Source organism: Mesoplodon mirus, assembly GCF_964341445.2.
Source record: "Mesoplodon mirus genome assembly, chromosome: 16".
NCBI lineage: Eukaryota > Metazoa > Chordata > Mammalia > Artiodactyla > Ziphiidae > Mesoplodon > Mesoplodon mirus.
This window is the reverse complement of record NC_138992.1, coordinates 18,759,377-18,784,943: the sequence shown is the minus strand read 5'-3', so window position 1 is coordinate 18,784,943 and position 25,567 is coordinate 18,759,377. Positions and strand designations below refer to the sequence as shown.

The window sequence follows — 25,567 nt, the reverse complement described above, 5'->3', positions numbered from 1 at the left end:
CACAAGAGGTGCTTAAATTATGTAGGTAGCTATTATTCGTCACTGTCTTCAGACAATACATAATTATTTTGAAATTTATCCTTACTATTTTCAAAGTTGAGAATTCTATAGATGGTATCACTAAACATTGTAATAAGAAATATTCCTTTTTCCAGAAATAATTTCAGTTGGCCAACACTCAGTTAATGGGAATATTTAAATAACTGCCATTTAGGCTCTTCAACGTCTGATCACACACCCTTTGCACTTACACTCTCGGCCAACTGCACTGCTTTACAGTTCCTGACTATGTCCTTGCTTTCCTCCATACTTTTGAAAATATTGTCTCTTCTGCTGAGAGAACTTTACCCCATCTGCCTACTGAAATCACTCTTCCTAACAGGGCCAGCTCAAATCCTGCTTATCCACAAAGCTCTCCTCAAACTTTGTGAACAGGTGTATTACATACACACACAAAGAGAAAGGCAACAAAAGATATAAGAAAATACAAAGGCAGAATGATCAACTTAAAAAGTTATTTATTAAACAAGTATATTCAAAAGTCCAACTTTACTGGATCCCTTTGAAACATCTATTCTGGGAAGAAGTATTTTGTCCAACTTTCTAATGATAAGGGAAATGATAAAAATAGAACAGGTATGAATAACATTTTAAAACAAACAAACAATAAAGCACATGGTAAATTTAGAAATAAAAATAAAAACACACAAACATACAAACTATTGAAGTATGAAACCAAAACATTTCATATGTTTTTAAATGCTTCTGGTACACTCACAGGAGAGCCAAACTGTCTATGTCCAAGTTAATAAACAGTATATAAACACCTTTTTAAGGTACGATACTTAGAGAAATAACTTTAGAATATGTATTGGGCATATAAATTGTCCACATTTGGCAAACATATTCTACATATGAATGTATTCACTCATACTTAGTGAAAAAAGGAACTTAAAATTTAAACATCTTGATTTGAGAACTGTGGATTTGATAGTTGTTAAATTCCAACATCATAATCACCAAATGTGCTATCAAAAAATAATTCAAATTTCTTTTTAAAGCTGCTTCTGAAAATTTCAGTATTTTAGGGCAAAAGAAAACATCATGTATTCTTGCTTATGAATTCTGATGCTTAGTTTCTATGGTTAACATGCAAAAAAATATGCAATAGAGAAGATTCCTATAGAAAAGCCCCTGTCTTTCAGTAGTTCCAAATGGTGTTATACAATATTTCACTGGAAACAGTGGTTTTACCACAGATTTGGCTGTAGCTTCTGTTTAAAACATAACTTTGCCCCATAACATCCATCAAAGGCTTTAAAACATAATTGACTTTGACAGTACACATGGAGATCATGATGTGAATGGGGACTGCCAGTGGATATGAGGGCCTTATGAAAGGGTTTGCTCTGTGTGTGTGTGTGTGTGTATTTTAAGGAGGAAACAGGATGAAATGGTTTATTCAGAACTATAAAACACATTTTCCTAATTAGATTTCAATTGTATAAATAATGTAAATCAAATGTTTAGAACTTGAATCTCTATGGGAGGCAACTACTTTTTTTTTCCTTTTATCATTCTTTATAGCTGACAAAGCTTTAGTTACATATATTCTTCTGAACACTGAGGAAAAGGTCTCCTTTATCCCCTTCTCAGTCTGAAAGAGAAGGAGAACGAATAGACCTGCCACTGGCGGGGCTGGAAAAAGTGAAAGGCTCCTTGTCCTTTTCTTTACTATCATGCTTATGCTTGTGCTTATGCTTATGTTTGTGCTTCTTCTTCTTTTTCTTGTGCTCATGGTGATGGTGGTGATGGTGGTCGCTGTGTTTGGAGGACGTAGATTCTTTAGTAAATACTGAGAGTGGAGCTGCTGCTACTGGATGCATACTCATCTCCAAAGGTGATTGTTCTTTACCTTCAAGATTAAAAACACCCAAATGAATTCCTGTTAATAACAAGGAAAGTGAAATGAAAGTAAGAGGGAGTTGGTGACAGTATAGAGAAGACAATGGATTCCCAAGTGTTTACATCACTTCCATGAAAAAAATCAGGAATGGGAGAAGTATCCAAGTAAGACATCCAATTAGTTACACAAAGTTAAGTTTTCAGCATTGTGACCAGGAAGTGAGTATTTCAATTCCTTGTAGTCTATACAGATTATGATATATACCAGTGTGTTATCCAACCATCTTCTAAAAATTAATATTCAATATTTTAAAGTACTATGAAGTGACAACGACTAGATGTGTGTGTTACAGATTAAGACTGACATTGGTCAATGAAAACATAGCTCCTTAACCACAGTTCTGCTCTGTGGTATTTGGGTGGGGGGGAGATTAGCACTACAGGCATAGTTTGTTTCATTGCACTTTGCAGATACTGCGCTTTTTACAAATGAAGATTTGTGGCAACCCTGCCTCGACCAAATCTATTGGAACCATTTTTCCACCAGCATTTGCTCACCTCTGGTCACTCTGTCACATTTTGGTAATTTTTGCAATATTTCAAAATACTTCCAGCAGCAAAAAGATTATGACTTGCTGAAGGTTCAGATGATGGTTAGCATTTTTTAACTGAGGTATGTACGTTTTTTTAGACACAACGCTATTGCACACTTAGTAGACTACAGTATAGTATAAATATAACTTAGATGCAATGGCAAACCAAAAACTTCAGCATGTATTTTATCTCTCCTAAAAATGGATCAAATGTCTTTGAAGGTTCTTTCCATTTCCAATGTTCTATCAGCCTAGGAATCTATAGTAGTGAGTAGTTCTCAGACTCTAGTGTACAGGAATTTCTTGCTTCCTCCATGCCCTACAATTCTTGGGCCATACCCAGAGAATTCTCTCTCTGTATTACTCTAGGTTAATGGCACTGCTTTACATGCAGCCAAGTAAGAAAAAAACTTAAGAATCACCTCAGGTGCCCTCTCTTCCAGATCTAGCTGCTTACCAAATCTTGTTTATTTTTACTTACAAGAATCTCTTTAATCTGCCTCTCTATCCCGCCTGCAACTGTACTAATTCAGACCACCTCATCTCATTTGGATCACAGTACTAGTCTCCTATTAACTGGTTTCTTTGCCTGAAGTGTCTTACACTTGAATCCACACTTTACATGGCTTCACAGCAGCGGTTCTCAACCAGGGGCAACTTTTCTCCCCAGGGGTTGTTTGACAATGTCTGGAGACATTTTTGTCATCACGATTAGGGTGGGATGGGGGGAGGAAGTGTTAGCGTGACTGTGGTAGAGGCTAGGGATGCTGCCAAACATTCAACACACAGGGCAGCCCCCTAGAGCAAAGAATTCTCATGGCCAAAAATGTCAACAGTGTTGAAGTTCAGAGGCCCTGCTGCGTAGTTATCTTCCTAAAAACAAAGCTATCATGATTACTTGTTTAAAAACTCAGGTAGTTCTACTGGCAGAACAAAATCCTTAGACTTCAGTACAGCGACTTCTGAAAAAATATATATTTTTTATTCAGAGTAGTCAAAAAGCCAAGCTTTTCACTAAAATGCACTTTAATGCAGTAGTTTCTTTTCCTTTTTAAAACGTAAATTCTCAGTGCTGACTTTGATCCAATCCGGCCCCAAGCCATGTTTTTACCAAAACAAGCATCACCATAGAAGTTTTCTAAAAATCACTTTCACCACTAATTTTAAGGACAGTTTACACTCTGTCTTGAATTTATCTTATCTTCCACTATTCCTTTCTATATATTCCAGACTAGCCCTTTCATAACTCTGTGTATTTGTAAATGCTATTCCTATGCTTGGAACGTCCTTCCCTTATTTCTTGTCTGACTTGCACATTCATTTACTAATACCAGGAACTACATGGGAACTGGAAAAACAGGGATAAACGGAACAGATCTCAGTTCTCCTGGAGCTTACAAAGTAGCAAAGAAGAAGGAAATTGAATAAGTACTCCTGATTAATAAAAAGACAAAACACAGAGTGAAACAGGAGCACAACAGGAGACTTAAATTAGTGGGGCAGGGGGAATCAAAGACAAACTTCTCCAGGGAAGTTATGTTTAAACTGTAACCTAAAGGAGGAGAAAGGAAAATTAAAAAAAACATTTTAGGTTCTTATTAATTTAAAACAGCTTAAATGTCATTTTTGAGGGAAGTTTTCCCCAAACTGCCCAAAAAGAATTAGTTCCCACAACATAATACAGACGAGGAAATTAAGACACAGAGAAATTAAGTGACTTGACCAATGTGGTACTGGCAAATCTGAGCTACGAAACCAAAGAGCCTGGACTCCAGAGTCTGTGCCTGCAGCCACTCTGCTCATCTGCACGTGGCGTAGTGCACACTGTCGCACATCTTTTTATCTTGGGGTCTCTTTCAATAGACTCATAGCTCCTTAAGGATAGGGCATCATCTTTGTATCCCAGTGTATTGCACAGCATCTAGCATCCTCATACCTCCACCTCCCCCAAACTTGCTAAATGAATGAATGAATAAAACAGAATTATGCAACTGTTGTGTTTCTTTTTAAATAGGATGTCAGGTGAACTTAGTCAAACTAAATGCATTTTGAAGGTCACTGATTTTGAAGAGAGAGGAATAAAGTACAGAAACTATTATAGACCATTCATTAAACTGGTATGGACTACTGTACCTTCTTTGTGTCAGGCACTATTCCAATATTTTAGAACAAGCTAATGTGTTAAAGTTCCTGTTCACAAGAATTATTCACATTTTACTACTGCAAAATTACATTTTTTATATTCATGATTTTTTGATAAAGCTAACACTAACAGTAACGTAAAAAAAAAAAGAGAGAGATTTTATATATATACGCTAGTTTGGGGACTCTGTATCTTTTGCAACAATTGGTGCCCAGATAGTCTTCAGAAAAAGAAAAAATTTGAGAGATATCTGACTTATAGTTAAATATGCCACTATATAATTTTAATTTATATTTTAAATGAACTATATAAATATATTCTCGATTCTATAAATATGGGAATATAGGTCCCTAACTGAGTATAGCCAAGTGACAAGGAGAAGTAATAGAGCTTCATAAACAAATTCCTTTAACTCCTATCTCATTATTTAGTCAGTCTACATCAACAGACTTTGCAGCTTTCCAATTGGCTGTCTGCACTATTGGGAGTCTGAGGTCCTTTTCTGCACTGAGAGAAGTTGCATCATCTAATCCTAAACACCTCTACTTGGATTGCAGAAAAGCCAACGATTATACTAGAAACTGTACTTCCCAGTAGAGGCAACTGCCAAGTATACAATTGAGTGTACTCTTTTCCAAGGAATACTAATAGCCACTTCAAAAGTAAATTCAATCTCTTGTCTAGCGGTCTTACACTTTGCATCCAAGATATACTGATTAGAATTCTTGCATTTCTCTTGATTTGTATGAAGTCTATTAAGAACACAATGGATTAGCTAGATCCAAGGATAAAGGTGTTAGAAACCAGGACTCCTAGGACAAATGGCTGATTCCAGGTCTGGCTAGAATATTTACAAGATGAGCCTGAAACATCTGGTATAATAGCAGAAAGGAAGTTTAAAGCCTTCTCAAGAACTCAAGAGTCAAGAGTTCTCACCAATCGAAGCTGGGAAAATCTGACTATTGATAAAGACAATAACTGTAATGGACTAGAACGAATTGATCACCATTGGAGGATGCTAGCCAACTTATTATTTTGAAAATTATTAAATACATAGAGAGAATCAAGTCTTTATCTTTCTTTTGCTATATGACCTATACCAATGGCTAACAGCAGGTGAGGGGGAAGTTAGCTTTATATAAATAATCAGCTTATAAATAAAAACAGAAAGATGAATTAGAATATCACCGTCTTGTAACCCTTAATGAATTAATGGATCCAGGCCTTGAACACCTTAGTGGCTAAGCTCATAAAAAAGTCAACCAGACACTGTATGCTTCCAGATGGAAGAACACACTACCATCTATAACCCTGAATCCAATTAAGTTTTTAGATATAATTACAAATTTAAAGAAAATACAGAGGACTCTAACATGTTAATTACACCACAGGTATACAATTAACAAAATACAGACTTGAAAACTACAGATCAAAACCCTGGAGTTTATAACATTGTAAAGGAGAAAAAAGAATGGACTGGAAACTTATAATTTTAAAAGATGTAAAGGATATATCAGCCAACTGCAATGTGTAAACCCTATGTGGACAGTGATTCAAACAAATAAATTGTTAAAAATTAAAATAAAAATAATGGCATTTATGATTCAACTGAAATGTAAACAGTGACTGTATATTTAATGATACGAAAAAACCATTTATTTTTTAAAGTACAAGAATATTATTGTGGTTATGACTTTTTAAAGTCCTTATCTTTTAGAGACACACACAAAATTACCGATGCATAAAATGATATGTAGGATTTGTTTCAAAATAATTCAGAAAGGTGGAAATGGGAAAGGGTATAGATAAAAAACAAGGCTGACCATGAGCTAGCTGACTGATCATTTCTGCATCTGAGTAATGGATACATGGGGGTTCATTATACTAGTCTGACTACTTCACAGTTTTCTATAATAAAAATGTTTTTTAAAAAAGAGAAGTTAAGGCAAATTGGCACTATCCGTGAAAATGTTAAATGCTCATACTTTTTAAATTAGAAAGTTCATTTCTAGAAACATATCCCACAAACGTGTTCATGCATAAGTGCAAAGAAATATATACAAAAATATTCATTAGAATAGTGTTTGCAACAACAGAACATCTAATAAAACCTAATGTTACCCTAGCATCACCACTAACCTTTAGCTCATAAATTTTCATTTATTATAGACAATATATGTTTAATTTCTTTCCTGAATAATTTTTACCAGGTCTAATTCAAGGCGATAAGAAAGTACAATTTCTCTCTCATGTGGACCTGTATAACAATAAGATTTGGGGACTTCCCTGGTGGCGCAGTGGTTGAGAGTCCGCCTGCCGATGCAGGGGACACGGGTTCGTGCCCCGGTCCGGCAAGATTCCACGTGCCACGGAGCGGCTGGGCCCGTGAGCCATGGCCGCTGAGCCTGCGCGTCTGGAGCCTGTGCTCCGCAATGGGAGAGGCCACAACAGTGAGAGGCCCGCGTACCGCAAAAAAAAAAAAAAAAAAAGATTTGGGACACATACGAGCTTACTTTCACACTAGCATAATGAGGTCATCTATAGAATCTCTACTGAGAAAAATGCATACATTACCATCCCCGTGACACAATGCGTAATCCCACATATCATTTTAGAGGTTTACAAGATGCCTGGGGACTTGAGGCCCACCCAAGGTTAGGTGCCACTCATTTTAAAGCTAATGAAAGCCCTTTTATAACTAAATCGTTTTGCTGTACACCTGAAACTAACACAACACCGTAAATCAACTAAACGCCAATATAAAACAAAAATTTTTTTAAAAATAAAAAATAAAACTAACGAAAGCACTTTTAGTGACCCAAAATATATGTCTCTATTGCAGATAGGAGATATATCAAGAAAAGGAGATAAAAATAATTCACAATATTATGATTTGCCTATTTCATGTTATAAGGAAAGAACAAAACAGATGTTCAGTTTTGTTGTTCTATCTAACATAGAATCTTTCCTAGAGACCTACTGAATTCACTATGGATAAGGGTTAGCTGCAGTCAATTTAACAAATGCAAAACAAACAGAAAGGGGTACTTAATACACACCTAATGTGGAAGCTTTCGGGCCCATCTGATAAAAAGTGCTGATAACAGTGAGTAACCTGCTAATTCTATTAAATTTATCGCACTAGGTATACGTTTAAATTTAACACAAAACCTGCAGTTTCTATTAGGAAATGTGTGAAGTCTGTTCTTCAGTTTCTTTAGATCAAAAAAAATAAAGTGTAGAATTATATCATCATAATTTAAAGAAAAATATCAAAGTCTTTTTCATATTAGACTCAAAAGAAAGAACTCTAGCTTTTTTTTTTTTTTTAATGGATTTCTATACCAGAATAGTGCTTTTCTGACTTAGGCAAGAATTTGTCACATAGTACAGCAGCCCTGGCTAGGCAACTGCAGCAACTCTTCTTTTCTTCCCCACAGAAACCACCAGGGACTTCCCTCCGCTCCTGTTCCTGCCACTCCTCCCCTCCCCTCATCACCGCAATCCCTGCAGCAACCTGGGAGACAGACCAGTGGCCTCAGGCGCTGCAGCGGTGGGAGAAGAGAGGACGTGGTATGCTCAACCCATCACACCATGCGACCCACGCAGCCCTTTCTCCGGATTCCCTTCCTTAACTCAGGAGAAGGAGAAAGTTAAGCAATGAAGGAAAACATCCCTGCCACTTCTCCTCTCTTACCCCAAATGGCTTAACTTACCAAACACATATCATCCCTACCCTAAAATATGCCTCTCACTATCATATGCAAGGAGAGAGAAAACTGGTGGGGTGTTAGAAAGTAAACCAGGACCTATCCTCTACTTAACAGTGTCCACCCCTCCCAGATGACGTCTACAACACATTCCAGTTCTCAACTGCCATCTGGCACACTGGCTCTGAGGGAGCCATCTTGGACTTCATCTCAGCACATGAAAAAAACACCAGGGGTCTCAAACTCAAAAGCCTTGAACCTAAAGAGACAGCATAAATGAGTAAGCAGACTACCGGGTGCACACACAGAAGCAATCAATGGAACGGAAAGCACATCCCTGCCTAAGAAGGCCTCTCATTAACTCTTTTTCAAGAGAAGCTGAAAATCCAAATCTTTATTTGCAGTCTCTTCATTTTTAGTCAACTACTTCAAAAATTTTTGTAAGAATTCTATAGCCAAATAAAAGATGCCTCAGTTGGATAAGCTTCAATAAGGCCCCTCAAACCCACCTGTTAATGTCAATCTAGAATCCCTAGAGATTTAAGAGAGATCACAGCTTCCCTTACCACTATTCTATGCCTCTTCTCCAGAACCCCCAACTCTCAACCCCAGGCCAAGGTAGCTACCACAGTAGGAGATCCCAGCTTCTGTTCCTGTTTTACTGCCAACTTTACCTGGGTTAGGTTAAAGTTGTGCTTCCAACATGCCAAAATATAGAGCTCTTAGTGCCCTTTCTCTTAGAAATACTGTTACACACAGTGGTTCAGTTTGATACTTCTATTCTTCAGTATAGTATAAGTTAAAAAGGGTTTTTGTTGGCTAGTTTGGGAAAGCTATGTATCAAATATAACAATATGTCTATGGGAAAACTGTTTTTAGAATTCCAAAATAAATACACGTATAAATAAACTTTTGGAACACTACCATTGGTAAAATGAATGTTTTCTAAATTCTAATAATGACACTGTTGAATTTTAAGACTAGCTCAGTGGTCATAGGGTACTGGACAGCATAATTACATTTAAAGGAAATTACAAAGGCACATTAAAGAATATATTCAAAATTAGGTTTTACAGATCAGTCTATATAATATACTGGTATACAACTTACTTCGTGACATAAAAGGGCCCTACACTGAAGCGACCAAAGCTAAAATGTTAATGTTTTCCTATTCCCTACCACTACCCCTTTATCTCCTCTCCAGTCTTCCCATATGATGCCATGAGAACTATAAGATTGTAAAGAGATTCCAAAAAAAGTAAAAATGTAATTTTTAAAGCAATATGAAACAAAGGCACACTGGTGGGCAAAAAAGGTGTTAAGATTTGCTTCTATACATATGTTAGCGTGCCACATCACTAGGATAAACTAAACAAACATACTCAGAATTTTACTGGGACAAGAATTTATCTGACTGCTGGAATTTAGACAGAATTTACTGTTTTTTAAAGGCATGGAAGATAGGCAGAAGCATCACTCTCAAACTATATCAAGAGGTTTGAAATGCCCTATGCTTTATAATTTTAAAAGATGTAGAAAACTTTTCATGTCTGAAAAAGTTTTAATAAGTATAATGATAATAAAGCAAATTTACACCAAATCCCAAAACAAAAACAGAGAATACAAAATCGGCAAGGGCCTAGAAATGTCAAAATTCACTTAGTAAAGTTAAGTGCTAAAGTCTCCAGCTGACTTCTTTCTGAAATATATTTTGTGAGAATCTGTTATAATAAATGCATAAAGCACACAAAGAGATACAAGCAACCAACAGTCTGGGGTCTCAATACCAAAATATTTTGAGGTGTTGCTTTTGTTCAAAGTTTCCTACTAATCACAGCTGATCCCTAAGCTCCTCAAATCATTAAACAGTTACTCTTTTGTTTATATGATAAAAACATGGTTTATATAAACAAAATCCATCAGTTGGAATTTTAAAGCCTGACTAATGACTTCTGGAAGAAGTATTCTTTAAAAATGATTTTGCTTATGTATCTTGTTTTTCACTCCCTGTCCCTCCAAAACTTGAAGACTGAATCTTTGTTCATCAGCATCACAAGTTTACTCTTTATTTGATTATAATCTTCTAAGCAAAAGAAGAACAGGGTAAGTAGAAGACAATGTAAAAAAGTAAAATAGGTAATAGTCACATCTGAACTGAATTATCTTTCATAAACTTAAGCCCAATTAGTATGAAGTAAATTTAAAAGACAAAATATGTTAGTCTTCTAGGTATATATAGCATCAAATCTTCATGATTGATCATGAATGACCAATTGTAAACCTGTCAGGGGGAGGCTGAGAGGGAAGTAAGTAGTTGATTTTTATATTTTATAAAAGTATGAAGGTATAGATTTCACACCTGCTACTGAGGCTGACATTTTTCATATTACAGTATTCTTAGAAAAAGCACTGCAAGGAAAGATCAAAATGTTAATATAATGGGTATCTTTAAATGGCATTAATAGGGGATGCTTTTTTTCCCTCCTTTCTACTTTTCTGTTATTTCAAAGTTTTATACAATAGGAGTATATTACTTTTGAAATAGCAAAAAGCCTAATTTAAAAGTCTTTAAGCCAAAGCAATATTAAGAAAGAGAAACGAAGCTGGAGGAATCGGGCTCCGTGACTTCAGGCCACACTTCAAAGCTATAGTCATCCAAACAGTATGGTACTGGCACAAAAACAGAAACACAGACCAATGGAACAGGATAGAAAGCCCAGAAACAAACTCATGCACCTATGGTCAATTAATCTATGACAAAGGAGGAAAGAATACACAATGGAGAAAAGACAGTCTCTTCAATAAGTGGTGCTGGAAAAACTGGACAGCTACATGTAAAAGAATGAAACCAGAACATTCTCTAACACCATATACAAAAATAAACTCAAAATGGATTAAAGACCTAAATGTAAGACTGGATACTATAAAACTCCTAGAAGAAAACATAGGCAGAACACTCTTTGACATAAATCGTAGCAATATCTTTTTGGATCCACCTCCTAGAGTAATGGAAATAAAAACAAAAATAAACAAATGGGACCTAATGAAACTTAAAAGCTTTTGCACAGCAAAGGAAACCATAAACAAAATGAAAAGACAATCTACAGAATGGGAGAAAATATTTGCAAACTATGAGACTGACAAGGGATTAATTTCCAAAATACACAAACAGCTCATACAGCTCAATATCAAAAAAGTAAACAACCCAATCAAAAAATGGGCAGAAGATCTAAATAGACACTTCCCCAAAGAAACATACAGATGGCCAACAGGCACATGAAAAGATGCTCAACATCACTAATTATTAGAGAAATATAAATCAAAACTACAATGAGGTATCACCTCACTCCAGTCAGAATGGCCATCATCAAAAAGTCTACAAATAATAAATGCTGGAGGGTGTGGAGAAAAAGGAACCCTCCTACACTGCTGATAAGAATGTAAACTGGTGCAGCCACTAAGGAGTACAGTATGAACGTTCCTCAGAAAACTAAAAATATCGAGTTACCATATGATCCAGCCATCCCACTCCTGGGCATATATCTGGAGAAAAACATAATTCGAAAAGATATATGCACTCCAATGTTCATAGTGGCACTATTTAAATACAACAGCCAAGAAATGGAAGCAACCTAAATGACCAGCGACAGACGAATGGATAAAGAAGGTGTGGTGTATCTGTACAGTGGAATACTGTATATATTCAGCCATGAAAAAGAATGAAATGATGCCATTTGCAGCAACATGGATGGACCTAGAGATTATCATACTAAGTGAAGTAGGCCAGAAAGAGAAAGACAAATATCATATGATATTTGTTTAAATGTGGAATCTAAAAAAAAAAAAAAAAAATTAACTTACTTACAAAACAGAAATAGGCCCACAAAGAAAACAGACTTACAGTTACCAAAGGGGAAAAGGGGGGAAGGCATAAATTAGGAGTTTGGGATTAACATATACACACTATTATATATAAAATAGATAACCGGCAAGGACCTACTGTATAGCACAGGGAACTATACTCAATATTTTGTAATAACCTATAAGGGAAAAGAATCTGAAAAAGAATATATATATACATATGTATAACTGAATCACTGTGTTGTATATCTGAAACTAACACATTGTAAATCAACTATACTTCCATAAAAATAATAATATATGTAGCTTACATTTGAAAAAAAGTCTTTATGTCAGATAATATAGAGTCAATGTGTTACAAGAAAAGCAAGTCCTGAGATCTGTCGTTTTTAATGTATTCTTTAAGTTGATAAAGAAACTTTATGAAGTTAATAGATTCGTTGTTGAGCAAAATAACAACAGCAATGATAATAATAATTTCACCTGTTCCCTTTCGTGCAAGTTCCATATTCCACTGGGGTTTTGTGGTGGGTGTGCCATCGGAACCTGATGAGTGTTGGGGGATTAAAACAGATCTGGAGCTGGCTGGCCGATATTTAGAGAGCCCTAAAATGCCAAAGAAGAGCGAAAACAGGGATTTATTTCTTTGTTTCCCAAAAGAAGAAAACAGTCTGAAGGTTTTTATAAGTTAACCTTAAAGTCAGAATCAGTTCAACAGTAAAATTCCAATAATAAAAAGAATACTACTTTTTAAAAGTACTGAAGATCCCCCATTTGATTTACTTCTTTGTCATGGTTCCAATATACTTAAGTCTGAGAAAAACACACATTCAAGAAAGACAGTATACCTGACTGGACTGCTGAACATATAAATTGAAGTCTACATTCTGGGGCAGAACCATGTCATGTTTTTTATTATTTATGTGGAACTTTGCATATAGTAAAGCATGCCTGCTCCCCCCAAAACTTATTAATAAATTGTATTATAATATTTACTCAACAAATAGATCAAAATAATTTAGGAATTACAGAAGATATTTAAAACAGGAACGTTTTAATGGTATAACATGAACAGCGCTGTTGTTATCAGGAGACCCAAGTTCTAATTCCAAACTATCCACAAATTAGATTTACAGTCCAGGTAAGACATTTATTTTTTTGTGCCTCAATTTCATTTGTCACATGAAAAGTTCAAGGATTTGGGTCTAGCACTGAGTTGGCTATTACTTGGGTGTGTCATTTAGGGTAAGTCATTTAATATCTCTCTGCTTAAACTTCCTTGTCTGTAAAATTGACAGAATAGATAAATAACTGTTAAGATCTCTTACAATTATAAAAGCCAAAGAATTCACGACCTGTCAGTTTTCAAAGATAATTAGGTTCATATTCTACCTGATGCCAGTTTTCAAATTCTACTAGCTCATCCTAGATTACTAGATAGTAAAAAGTACTTTAGGTCTCACAAATAAAATTAAACAAAAAGCCAAACAAACAAAAAGCAGACCAAGGTAGGTAAGGGAGACTTGCACAAATATAGCATGTTAAAAAAAAAACAAAAAAACACTTCATTCAAATATAAAGATCATAAAAGATAACCACAAGCTGCATGAAGTATAAATAGGATTTTCCAGTAAAAAGAAACAGGAACAGGACCTCCTCCACAAAAAAGAAAAATAGTCATATTCATAATAAAAGAAATGCATTATAAACTTAATGATCATTTTATAGTTAATAAATATCTTTTAAGTTATTATATTGACAATAAAATAGTACCATGAGATACAAAAATGATAAATATTAATGAATTACACCTATGGATCAAGATGGATGAATTTTGGCAGCAAAAGGTTGAGTGAAGAAGACCAAGTCATACTGAGTATCATACCATTTTCATATAATTCAAAAACTAAGGGCAAGTAAACATATAGATCATATATATATGTAGTATACTGTAAAGAAAAGCAACAGAATGATTAAGAAAAAGAAAAAAAAACTCAAGACAGTATTTACTTGTAATGCAAAGACAGGTGAACAGAATCAGGGAAGAAGCATAAAGGAAATGGCCATGGCATGGAGTATAATATACATGTTAAGGTGGGTGGCAGGTTCACTGATATTTGTTTTATTACTGTATTTCACAACTTACATGCAAGTTACATCAAAGCTTTATTCCTGAAAATTTAAAAATGCTGATGACATGAACTAGGTATAATCTCTTCAAAGGGCATTATGGCAATAATATCAAGAGCTATGAAAATCTTCTAAAGATAAGTATCTTACAATAAAGCTAAAAAATCACCAAAAATATATTTTGGGGAATTTATCCTAAGAGCATAATTTGACAAAACCAAAAGCTTTTGTATGAAGATATTCAGAGAGAATTATTTGCAAAAAATTAAAATCGGAAACAAATGCTTGCCCACAGGGAAATAATAAGGTAAATTCAAGTGTATCAACTCAATACTGCCTCAGGTAACATTTTCAAAAGAAAAGATTATGTTGTTTGAGAGATGCGTGCAAAAATCTATGATATGATGTAATATTATGTGGAACAGGCAGTCAAGAAGAGGAAGTAGTTGTGTTACAGGCTGCATTTACTGTAGTCAAGAAGTTTTGTATATAATTATGGTTACATTATTTATAAAAAAACAAATCTAGTATTTTATTTTGAGGTTAAGCCTACTACAAAAAACAAAACAAAAAAAGAAATGAAAGCATGGACATATATACACTACCAAATGTAAAATAGATAGCTAGTGGAAAGCAGCCGCATAGCACAGGGAGATCAGCTCCGTGCTTTGTGACCACCTAGAGGGGTGGGATAGGGAGGGTAGGAGGGAGGGAGACGCAAGAGGGAAGAGATATGGGAACATATGTATATATACAACTGATTCACTTTGTTTTAAAGCAGAAACTAAGACACCATTGTAAAGCAATTATACTCCAATAAAGATTAAAAAAATAAAAAGAAATGAAAGCTATTGGAAGGAATCTGATGAATGGACTTTTGAAAAAACAAATCTAGAAGTAAGCCGAATATTTAAAAAGGACCATAATAAAGTAAAAATCAAATGAAATACTTTAAAAAACTTTATTCCTTTGCTGATATGTGTTATAATCTGATACAATCTAGTATTTTATACTGGCTACTTCTAAACTTTATAGTTGTTCTCTTCAAAATAAAGCAACACACCTTAAAATAGTGATATCGTGTGAACTTTCTCCATCAACCCGAGTGAATGCAATATATCTTACCTGGAGTTGACGGCCTTTCAAGCATGTTTAAATGATGGGAAATGAACGCCTGGCTATCATGAACAGTATCCATATCAATCTCCTCCTCATCTTGAGAGCTTGAAAACTAAAACACACACATACAAAACAAAGGAGCAAAAGAGCCATTATATCACTTCATGTTTGGATTTTTGCTCTTAAGAAAGGTAGCAGAAAGGCCACAGGATATACCCCCAAAAAATCTTAAAAGGAAAAGTAGTCTTTTTCTCAAAAAGTATTAAGAGAAAGAAAAGATTATTTGGTTCAGCCTCCCAAAGAAGCTGATTGGAAATTACAGGAAATATAATAGCAACTAAAATCTGTTCCTATGTTGTGGGAAGAAATAGTGAGCTGTGGTAGATTGTGCACACACAGTTCCTCCTCCAAACAGAGAAGTATGTGATAATAGAAGTTTAACAATCGGTTGGAATGTCTTAGATGGACATTTGGGTTCTTTTATGGTTCAGTCTGTCCCAACTGTTCCTGCTAAGGAAAAACCATTGCAAGTATTCAAAAAGATTTACAAGAAGGTGAATATCCTACACTGTTAATACAGGTTTAACCTGTATTTCTTACTCTGATTTTGAGTTTGACTTTACTGCTATCCTCATTCTTCTCCAGTATTTGACCAGGTTCTAGTGGGGACCCCAGTGGTGTATCAGCCTTCCTCTTCACTCCCTGCTGATGAGCTGATATATTACATGATGCTTCCTTGGCAAGGTGATCATCTTCCTGTGGCAATATTCAAGATCAAAATTAGATTTCTGAAGACAAGTAGCTCATGTTATAGCTGAAAACTAATACCTATAGCAACCATGCAGATTAGAGCATGCCCAGTGCCTAAAAGTTATCAGCAATGGGCTTAAAATAAATCTCACCTTTTCCTATCTGCTGGTCTTTTTGGGGGGGAGAAGGGAGATAGTAAAGTGAACTTTTAAAGCTTTCCCCAAAGCATATATCTTTTGGTGTCATTTTCTTCTCTTATCCTGAAGACTCCAAGTATGAAAGTGGATAATTTAATATACATGGGCAAGAATTATAAACATATTCATTTCCACTAGTTTCTAAATATTCAGATATAAAAGAGCTCTTTAATGAGACTCTTTTTTTTTTTCCTATTAAAAGATGTGTCTTAGTTCTTCATAACCCAAACTCTAGGATACATTTTAAATTTATAACAAATAAGTATGGTTATATTTCAGAAAATCTAGGTGGATAAGTACTTTTAAATGACTATTACTAACTAGCATAAAGAGAAATTTGAGTTTTAAAGTGTCAAAACACCAGTAGGGAATTGCCAGGCAAGTAATCTGGTCTAAATATTGGTGAAAAATGAAGCTTCAAGTACTGGGGACATTTTGTCATCAATAAGAAAATCATTTCTGGAAAACTTTCTTTAAATTACAGTAAAATAATTGATATGACCCTAAAGGTCTTTCTACAAAAAGTTTGGTAATTTCATAATGCATAGTTGGAAATAAAAGCTTTTCTAAAAGCACACATACACATATATGTAAATTTAAAAATATAATGCATACTCTCCTCCAAAAATCAGCAGATGATGCTTTTAGCTGACCATTCATTGTTATTTATTTGATTCAATAAGCATTTTCCAGGCACCCTTCATATGTTTAGAATTGTGCTATTATGCAAAGTAGCAAAAAAAAAAAAAAAAAAGTCAAGGCCCTGTGTTCAAACAGCTTGCCATTACAATATATGGACAAGATAGGTTAACATGTAATAGGCTAAATATTCATTTCAGTATTCTACTACTCAAAGTGGAAATTCTATGCTCAGGTACAAAAAAATCATTGTCATCACAAACAAAGGAGTAAATGGACTAGCAGCACATCATTTGTTATGTGCAGCTCTGTATCAATAGTTGTCCGTAGCACTTTATAAATTGTAAAGTGCTAAACTAATGTCAGCTAGCAGTTTTCTAAATGGCACAAGAAGCTGTTAGTGGCTTTAAAATTCACCAGTTCAAAAGAAACAATTCTCTTCTTCAGAGCTCTACATAATAAAACTACACCTTCTATAACACATATAATTCTTACAGGGTTCTGAAATCCAACTAGCTGTGTGTGACTACTTGGATTAACCGCAGCTTCTTGGTTGCCTGCTATGGCCTCTGGAATTATGGTTGGATTCAAGACAGCTTTTTTCTCTTTCAGATTAAGGACCAAGCCAAGTTCTGGCAAGGGTAAGCAGGAAGGTCTACTGAGGCCAAAAAGTGTGAAGTACAAGTCCACAGCACCACACCGTAACCGCCAGTCATGTGAAGTACCTAGGAAGTAAATAACAGTAATAATAAAAAGTCAACATACACGTTTATCCATACATTTTTCAAATGCTCCAGAACCTGTACAGAGGGAAGGGATGAGAGGGTTATGATACCTAAAGGAGCCACCTATTGACCTAGGCCCTGATGGCAAACCCTCCACTCTAAAGACGCTTCTTATAACACGGGAACCTACAACTGTTACAGAAACAGTAAATGTTCAAATGAAATCATGAATGTTACAACTGGAAAAATTTTATTCTTTCATTCTTCCTGCAAAATAAAAATTAGACACCTAGTATAAATCCAATATTCCCAAAACAGTGTTTTTTCTGGCTCTAAATCCTCCTTTTAGTTCCTCCTCCTTGGTAACTGCTCCACATTCATTCATTCTCTGTTTATCTTATCTGATTTTCTTCTTTCATAGCTTGTTAGGAAGACGGCACACCAAGAGCCTTCATGAACCCTACCACTGGAAACAAATTCTCCTAACCCTCAAATTTATTACTTTCAGGTTTTAAATACAGTAAGAAACTCTACAACTATTTGAAATAACACAATTCTAAACTTTGACTTATTTTAGAGAAGGAAACTATTTTGCTAAACACCTTCATATTTGTGTTGTTCTAGTAGGTATTTATTTAAAAAAAACAAAAATAAGCAAACCCCAGAGATGGCAACAGGTTATAAAACATGTATTGACCAGAAGAAAACTGCATCTGTAGAAATTCAGTTTAAAGTAGAGACACTTTCCAATTTCTCTGATGAGTCTCAGTGTCTTCATCTCCAAAATAAGGGTTTTGGTCTCAGATTATACCTTACCCTATAGCAATAAAAGACCAGAGCACAGTGACATCAGAACTCTTCCTCACTTGCCTTCTTTTCCCCAGTGGAACACTCCAGGTAGATACTGCCACCAAATAGAACTGTCAAGGTGAAATTATCATCTAGGTTTAGATAATTTCTATGGTTTCTAGGCAGAATCTAAAATGACCTAGAGAATTTAAAACATGTGAGAATAAGAAATATTCTTCTGGATAAGAAAAATAAACCATATAAATACTTAATTTTGGCCAAGAAATGTGGTTTCAAACGGGTACCATAATGTTTTAAAAAGGAGAAACAAAAAGAAAGAAGTTGCTACAGCAAACTTTAGACAGCATAAATATTAAGCTTTGTGGTTTTCAACAACAAATATTAAAATAAGTAAATACATTGTAATCAAGTACGATTTTGATAAGATTTACTTTGACAGTTAACTATTATATTAACTATGTGCAAAGAACATCCACATGGATTTATAATCTTAATTTACAGAGTTCTTACTATATACTACACACTTGCTAGGCAATACACATGCCATTAAACAGCTATCAATCCTATTTGAGACATCTTCAGTTTTGCTACTTTGTGATAAGGTAACAGATACGTAACACTGTTGGAAGCAAGAGAAAGAGGCAGGAGCTTGAGAAGTATGAGTTTTTATATCATAAAAACTACAGAGAAACCAGAAATCAGAAGAACGGTACAGAGTGAAAGTAAGGATTTTATACTGGAAATCCATTTCCTTCTCTGGAATATCCATATTTGGACACTTTAATCGACTGACATCGCCTAGTTTTTTGTAGGCACTCATTATTCTTCTCCTCAAAGAATTTTACCTATGTAAATGTTCCACAAAGGATAGGTATCAGATTCCTGGGCCTTTTATTACAAAGGCTGGAGGGGCTCAACCCTCTCAGGAAAGGGAGGGAATCCGGCCAGAGCAGCTAGCCCTGTATCTATCTATTCATAGGTATAGCAAGAAAAGAAGTGAATCTCAGGCACTTTATCAGTAAAGAAGCTAGAATGGCTTAGGGTGCATTTACACTGGAATAAAACTTAACCTTGAAGAGCAGTATTGCCCACTTATGTCCACTGCAAATAATGATCCTGGAATCTTGTAGATGACACTGAAACAAGTCAGGCAACTGAGTATGAATTCCTAAAAGTTTCTTAAAAAATTAATTTTAAAAAGCAAGTAGATAATGTATATTTTGATGAGCTAGGGTGTTGTTTTGTTTTTTGAAAGTCAGCTAAGGATGGTTAAGCAGCACAGTGAATGAAGGCTGCTAAAAGCACTGAACCTCTAGAATATGGTTTTTGTTACTTTTTATTTCTATGTGGGCTTTTTGGTTTTGGATTTGTAAAGGTTTTGGTAGACCTTCAATTTGTATGAAGGAATGAGCATTATTCTTCTGTTCCTGGGGGAAGTCCTTGATTAAATGTATTTTTCCCACAAAAAAACTGACTTTTAAATATTACAATTCAAGGCTGATAAGAGGGAGCTAAAAAAATAAGCAGCACTTCTGTTAAAATTATAAGACAGAAAAAAAATGAGAACATCATGTTTCAAAATCATGGAATAAAATTTTAAAATGGTTGTCACTTTATAGTGGAATATAGTTGGAAAAAACACTTCTGCTTACTTACTAGTTAGCTCTGTGATTTTGGGCAATTCAGCTGCCCAGGCCATAAAATGAGAGCAATTAACTTAATCTTTAAGGTCCTCTCAGGTCTAAAATTCCATGATTCCAAATCAACCAATTCTATGAGAAATAAGCCCTGAAAGAGCTCCTGATTTCTACCCTCAGTGATAGCATTCTGAAGACCCTTCTTTAATCTTCTAGCTGCTACCCCACCCAACACAATCACTTATATGGCAAGGAACGCCCATATATATGAAAAAACAAGTCATTATTCTTTCCTCTCAGGTAAAACTGCTGTCCATTCTGGTCTCATTAGCAGTTATACTTTGGGACAAGCCCTGCTTACCCGAATCAGAACAATGCTCAGTGTTGATGTTCTCCATTCAAATCAGAAAGTATCTAAAGACAAATCCTCCAAATAACAAATCTGATCTTAAAAAAAATCATCACTTCATTTTCTGAAGTAATTGACATTAAAGCTGATCAAACCAAAAAGCTGCTAAGAAGAAAGCTCACTTTAAAAGCCACCATTTTCAGGACATTTTTCTTTTTTTGGCTGTGCCCTGTGGCTTGTGGGATCTTAGTTCCCCAACCAGGGATCAAGCCCGTGCCCCCTGCAGTGGAAGTGCAGAGTCCTAAGCACTGGACTGCCAGGGAATTCCCCAGGACATTTTTCAATAAACCCAGCACTCCTTATTGATGACAGAAGCTTAAAAATTTGTAGGCCAAACAAGTATGACTGCCATATGGTAGTTCTGTCCTGACATTTCTATCTTACACCGAAGTAAAAAAAACACAGCAAATTTCATATATATTCATGTGTGCATTTACATATATAATTTCTGACCAAAAAAATGGGGCTTCCCTGGTGGTGCAGTGGTTGAGGGTCCGCCTGCTGATGCAGGGGACACGGGTTCGTGCCCTGGTCCGGGAGGATCCCACATGCCGCAGAGCGGCTGGGCCCGTGAGCCATGGCCGCTGAGCCTGCACGTCCGGAGCCTGTGCTCCGCAACGGGAGAGGCCACAGCACTGAGAGGCCCGGGTACCGCAAAAGAAAAAAAAAAAAAAAAGAATTATGTCTAATAAAAATGTTTTCATTTTCTTCCACCATTCCTATTTCTAAGAGGAAGGGTTTGGGGGAGAGAGAAACAGAGGGGCGGAACTTTGAAATCTGATGTTAATATCAAAATTGTTTATTTTCTTATTCAGAAACCTGGCAAGTACTACCGAACTGAATTTTAAGTAGTCCTTCATTCTACCCCCTAGAGTGCAGCTGTAAACTTTCAAACATTAAAAGTTATGATGTAAATAAATAGCCTTCAATGTTCTGAATAATTACATAAGTGTTTTTATGTCATTCTTACAGTGAAGTGCCAAACAATGAAGAGCAGCTTGGGAGTAATAGCTAAAATTTCCTTCATGATGATATAGTATCTCTTCAATGAATGCTTATTATCTTAAGGGGAAAAAAAAGCATTGTTAAGCAGGCAAGGCCAGAGAAAGTAGTTACATTTTAAAATATAATATTTTAGACATTGTGGGCCTTTTGGTCTCTGTTCAATTACTCAACTCAGATGCTGTAGTGTAAAAGTTGCCATAGACAATACGTAAGCAAATGAGCAGGACTGTGTTCCAATAAAATTTTATTGGTGGATGCTGACATATTAATTTCATAAATCGTTCAGGTGTCATGAGATACTATTAACAGTTTTTCCAATCATTTAAAAATGCAAAAGCCATTCTTAACTTATGGGCCGTATAAAAACAGATGGTGGGTCAGATCTGGCCCTAGAGCCACTGTTAGCTGACCTCTGTTCTAGATGACATATATACTTTGAAATCTGTAGAAATGAATTAGTACAAGTACATAAAAATTTACAACTGAAATTTACTGATGAACATGCTAATGAATAACATATTGATGGGACATCATCATGCAGCATTAATTTACTGCACACAGTTCCAAACACTTATCTGGCTGTCAGTTTACATGTAACTGTCAATATCAGTGCCAGTGGAGAATTTATTCTCAAACTGAATTTGTTAAACATAATTTAAGGTCTACATTATTACAAAAAATGTAGTCTAGTCCAGCGGCCATTCCTATAGAATGAGACACAGTTACAAATAAATACTGGAATCGCTGTAATAAATTTATTTGCCATGGAAGAATGATGTGTAATTATTTTAAATAAATTACTATATTATAATTAGTTAACATTTTCATTGCTGTGATTCCAATTTTGAATTTTGTACTTAATGTTCAGTAGTTTGATTTGTGAATTTTATAAAGAATGACTTTACACCTGTTGCAGTTGTTTTAACAGGGAAATAAACACTATACTGACTTAAAAAAAAGCACCAATAAAAATTTCTGATTCTTAGGTTTTTATTTTTTAAATGAATTTTTAAAATTACTGTCATGTTGAGCTATAATCCAGTATTTTACCTAAAAGCTACAAAAGGTAGGATCTCATATATTTTGAATTTTGAAACATTTTTCTTTGGGAAAGGAAAATGATTTCTTTCAGTGTGCAAAAAAATACACACAGCTAACAGACGTCAGACAGGTCATAATTCCACCTGCTCCTCACTGCCTACAGGATAAAACACAAATTCCTGAGGCCCTTTGCTTTTGCATCCTAATCTATCTTTCCAGATAACACTCACTATTTTCCAAATACCCTTTCAGAACTCAAAGGTTTTATATATACTTAATTCTCTTACCTAAAATGTCTTTCTCCTATGACAAACTCTTTTCCATTCCTCAAGAGCTGGCTCAAATATCACCACTCCATGAATAGTCCAGCATTCCAGGCAGGGCTCACGGTTCTGTTCTTCAGGTTACCAGGGTATTTTGCTCTTCTCTTTATTTTAGCAACTACCTGTTTGTATTATAGTTTATCTGTTCCTATGTCTCTCTTTCCATTATACTAAGTTAATGGAAAAGGCATCTTTGTATGCAAAAACACAGCACAGTGGCAAACAGGAGGTGCTCAAGAAATAACTGATGAATAAATTAATGCTTGAAACCCTTAAAAAGAACTGCCCCTGGACAATGTAATATTTTTAACTAAAAATAAAACTATTTAAGATTCTTAAGCAACGAGGGATGAAGACTATATAATGTGAAAGATGTTTCTCTTTAAAAATGTTTTACTTTCTGTGGAGGATTATTACTTTAAAAGCTGTATGGGAACTATAAGGACATTTTTGGGGACAACTGAGGAAACCTGAATATGGGATATATATTGGGGTGAAGTGTGATAATGGTATTGTGTATATGTAGGAGAATGTCCTTATTCTTAGGAATATACGCTTAGTATTTTGGAAAAAGTATCACGAGGCAACTTATTTTCAAATGATTCAGAAAAAGAGGGTTTGTAACATACACACAGAGAGTGAAAAGAGAGAAAGTAAATATGGTAAAATGTTAACAACTAGTTAACAGAGCTGAAAATATTCAATATATGGTTATTCTTTATACCATTTTTTAAATTTTTCTAAGCTTTGAAACTTTTAGAAACAAAATGGTGGGGAGAAAATGTTATATGGGAAAATTAAACCAGTGAATGAGTTAAGATATTTAATATGAGTATGCATGTTACATACATCTATAGTTGTGTGTGTGTGAGTGTGTGTGTGTGTATTTTCACAACAAAAACTGTTAGGAAGATACCTGAGTAGCACCCAAAACTCAAGGATAAGTGGAGCTACCACACAGCAGGCAGAGTGCAGAGACCAGGCAGTCCTGGCATCCTGAGAGTAGAAGTCTGAGAACCCTCCTTCTGGCACAGAGCCATTAAAATCCCCCCAGTACATTTCTAAAAAGAGTATTACTAATAGTCATTGAATGATATATCAATTTTTTAAAAAGCACAAATATGATTTCTTAGTTCATCTTACTTTCAAATTAATTTCAATTTTCTAAATCCTGTTTCTCTGTATCCTACTGCAATTAATCTCTTATTGAAAAGTTTCTGAAACCAGCTAAGCAAAGAAACTTTGATTCCTCAAGAGTACCTGATGACCATCTCATAAGATGATCCTTCCTTAACTGCCATGATACGTCTCCATATATTTTAAATGAGTTCAAAAATTTTATAACTAAGCAAAGTCAACACTTGTCAAATCCACCTTGGAACAGGACAAAAATAAATGAATGAATATAATTAAATCCCTATCGCCCACAGTTTATTCGTTCTCCATATGTAAATCAAGATAATGCTTATCTCAAGTGACGTGATAACCCAGGAACCCCAATAAGGAGTAAGGGGCAGGCAGAGTTCAGCAGGATTTAGGGACTTAGATGATGCTCTAGCTCCTTTTGTTACAAGTGAGTTCTCATTAACATTTCTTAAAACAGTAACTGTTAAGAATATAGCAATGTGAAAAATTCTCATGATAAAATGAAATTTAAAAACTTCACTACAACTACAACTATGTCCATACACATATACACAAAAAGCAATTTTTTTCCCTAAAGGCCAAATACACTCAAATCTTAACAGTGGAGATATAATGAAATTATATAGTATTTTCCTTTTTTGTTATTTTGTGCAAACTCTGCAACATGATATTACTTATTATTGGAAAAAAAAACTTTAAAGGAATTTCTTAGATCAGATTCATTTATGTATCCCAGAGGCCCAGGCTTGGAAGGGAAATGGGCAACCTTCTAATCAATCTTCCCTAATGCCCAATGTTCTCCAAAAACATTAAAAAGAAAAACAAAACCAAAAAACCCTCCCAATTATTTGTGCCACTCCCACTGTTCATATTGCTCCCAGTTATTTATCTGAAGAACCAAGCAAAAAAGTTTATGACTATGGCCTCACTCATCTGTTCTGTTTAGATTACTGGCACAGAGAATTCCAAACTGAAGCAGTAACTGTACTTTATGCTGAACACCATCAAAAATAAATACTAAACATCAATCAGACCTTGAGTTTGTATAACCACAATCTTCCAATGGGCTTCAAATGTTTTACAGAGATTGTCTCATTAATCTTAAACACATATTTATTTTGTCCATGAAATCTTCCCTAGAAGGTGATATGAGAATTCTTTGTACTTCATTATGCTTTCCTCAAAGTTGTAATCCATCACAACCATGGAATCATGCATTCTTATTAAGAATATATTCAACACAGTACAGTTTGTGCCACATATTAACTGCTGAATGATCCTTTACAAGTTTGTGAACTTGTGTGCTCATCCCCTGGATCTAAATGACAGTAATCACAACATTCTTTACGGTAACCACAAGTAGCAAAATATAAAACATTATGTAAACAGTAGCACTTATTCTTCTAGGTATCAGGGAAAATATG

The 25,567-nt window shown here is 35.0% G+C and overlaps 1 protein-coding gene across 6 annotated transcripts in view; it reads right to left on the bottom strand.

Moving 5' to 3' along the window:
• Positions 1–501: 501 nt before the first annotated feature.
• Positions 502–25,567, bottom strand: part of TAF2 (TATA-box binding protein associated factor 2) — an 82,061-nt gene continuing 56,995 nt past the window's right edge. For 5 of the 6 annotated variants that reach the window (XM_082600881.1, XM_082600883.1, XM_082600885.1 and 2 more), the window contains 5 exons: positions 17,543–17,772; positions 16,062–16,217; positions 15,468–15,573; positions 12,696–12,818; positions 502–1,915 (listed from right to left, as the gene is read on the bottom strand). In XM_082600881.1, the coding sequence (XP_082457007.1) occupies positions 1,653–1,915; positions 12,696–12,818; positions 15,468–15,573; positions 16,062–16,217; positions 17,543–17,772 (878 nt within the window). In that variant the 3' untranslated portion in view covers positions 502–1,652. The remainder of the gene's footprint in view (positions 1,916–12,695; positions 12,819–15,467; positions 15,574–16,061; positions 16,218–17,542; positions 17,773–25,567) is intronic. The other variant, XM_082600884.1, reaches the window with a different exon arrangement.